At 42.8% G+C, this 1,911-nt stretch overlaps 1 protein-coding gene across 1 annotated transcript in view; it reads left to right on the top strand.

The window, feature by feature from the left end:
* STRIT1 (small transmembrane regulator of ion transport 1) overlaps positions 1-1,663 on the top strand; it is a 4,098-nt gene extending 2,435 nt beyond the window's left edge. Inside the window, exon 2 of the mRNA XM_029087519.1 lies at positions 1,569-1,663. Coding sequence (XP_028943352.1) covers positions 1,569-1,663 — 95 coding nt within the window. The remainder of the gene's footprint in view (positions 1-1,568) is intronic.
* Positions 1,664-1,911: the final 248 nt, after the last annotated feature.

The raw sequence follows: 1,911 nt of genomic DNA, 5'->3' as shown, positions 1-1,911 counted from the left end.
CATCAGGGCTGGCCTGCCTCACTTATCTTATGCCTTCAGACTGCATCTCCTAGCACAAACCACCACCTTCAGTAGGCACCACAGCAACTCAGCAGAGCTCTCAACACTATTTCACGTACCCCAGTGGGATCCAGCTCTTTATTTGTAATAGGTTCTTTAGAAAAAATGGCAAGTAAAGAGAAATTATTCCCATCAGAAGTAGCTTTACCTTACAAGGTGTCAAAGGAACAAAAGTCTTTAAATGAACCAACAGTCTTTAAATGACTCCCTGTGGCAAAAGGACACCCAGGTTCAGAGCAGGATTTTATCTTTTTGCTGTGTGGTTGCTTATCTCTTTTACATTTTTATGGCAGCCCATGTGGATTTTCTATCTATAAGTTCTCTCTTTACCTCTTGGTAGATACGCCATGTGATATCGTGGTGAGACATGTTTGTGTTGTGCACAGCTTTAAAAGAGCAACATAGAAAACCTTAAATTATTGAGCATCCCTCCAAAGTCTGACTGCTTGATCTAAACTGTGCAAGGTGCTGTGAATAGTTTTACATTATTTATTAATCCCTTCAAAAACATGCAAATCTTTCAACTGCAGAAAAATGTGCTTTAAAATGTTGTAATGTATTGGTAAGTGGTAGGATCTCAAAGGTTGGTAGGCTGCTTTCTGGCTCGCTTCTGCTATTTGCAGGAAACCAACAGAAGAGGCTTTGAAATTTTGCTGCTGTACAGAAACATTTATACAAAGCACTGGTCCTGCCTTCTGCTCGCTCCCTGCAGAGCCAATCGCCTGCAGTGGACTACATGTCTCACTTGTTCCAGTACTAGTGGGCAATTCAGGCAAGATGTGACGTTTTTGTGCCTGGCCCAACTCAGCCAGGCAGGTGGTACATTCACATTGGGAACTCTTTTATCTTATTTTCTTATTTGAAAGCAGGGAACACTCTTGCAGTGGAGAATTAGATCAACCTTATCTACCCTGTATCGCTGTGGTGACAGGAGAGGAGAGGGTTGTCAGGCACCGAGCACAGAGATGAGCTATGAACCCCTCGGCTGGTGACAAACATCCCTTTGGGGTGTGGGACCTCACACTGCAGCCCCAGGCACATGGATCTTCAATGGGTGCAATGTGAAATAATCACTGTATTTCTGATTTACAGTTGCCAACCTAATGGGACTTCTAGAGGAGCTGTATGTGTCAGGGGTTGAATCCTGACTCTGCCAGGACAACTGCTGTCAATAAAGTCCAGTGCAGATGTTCTCTGATGACCTGTGGAGACCAAGGACAGAACTGTGCTTGTCTCCTCCCTGTACTCTGTTGCTTTTGGAAGTGCTAAGCCTTGTACCTATCTGATTGCAGAGACCATAGCCTGTCAATCTCTTTGGGCTTTTGCTATGTGTTCTCATTGGAAAGCCTGCCAAGATGTGGTGGCTCCATGCTAAAAATAGCAGTCAGAGCTAATGTGCCCAAGCTCTTTTTGCTCTATGATAATCGTGGTTTCAATGGTTTTAATTTAGTGAATTCAGTGTCAATGTGATGTGGCCTTTCTGAAAAAGACCATCCTTTCTCTTTCAGCCCAGGTCCCGCTCTCACGTCTCGTTGTACCTGTTCTCCTCGCAGTTGGCTGGATAGTGGGTTGTGCACTGATGGTTTACATTGTCTTCTCTTGACAGAAGTAAGTGACTCGTACAGTATCATGTACCATCCATGCTCTCTTTGGTTTGCACTGCCACCTTTTGAAATGTAATTTTCTTTGTTTTACAGGACAGAAGAATTTGCAATGATGTTGATTAGAAGAACCTGGAAGTTAAATTGAAATTTCTAATGACTAAAATATGTATAAAATTTTTAACATCAAGGCTGTCAACATGGTGTACACTTTTTATCCACAAGAGGAGTTTGAAATGCTAATTAGAGC

This window comes from Antrostomus carolinensis, unplaced genomic scaffold, assembly GCF_000700745.2.
Source record: "Antrostomus carolinensis isolate BGI_N321 unplaced genomic scaffold, ASM70074v2 scaffold3091, whole genome shotgun sequence".
NCBI classification, from domain to species: Eukaryota; Metazoa; Chordata; class Aves; order Caprimulgiformes; family Caprimulgidae; genus Antrostomus; species Antrostomus carolinensis.
The sequence above is the reverse complement of the archived record's forward strand: the minus strand, read 5'-3'. Positions and strand labels throughout refer to the sequence as shown.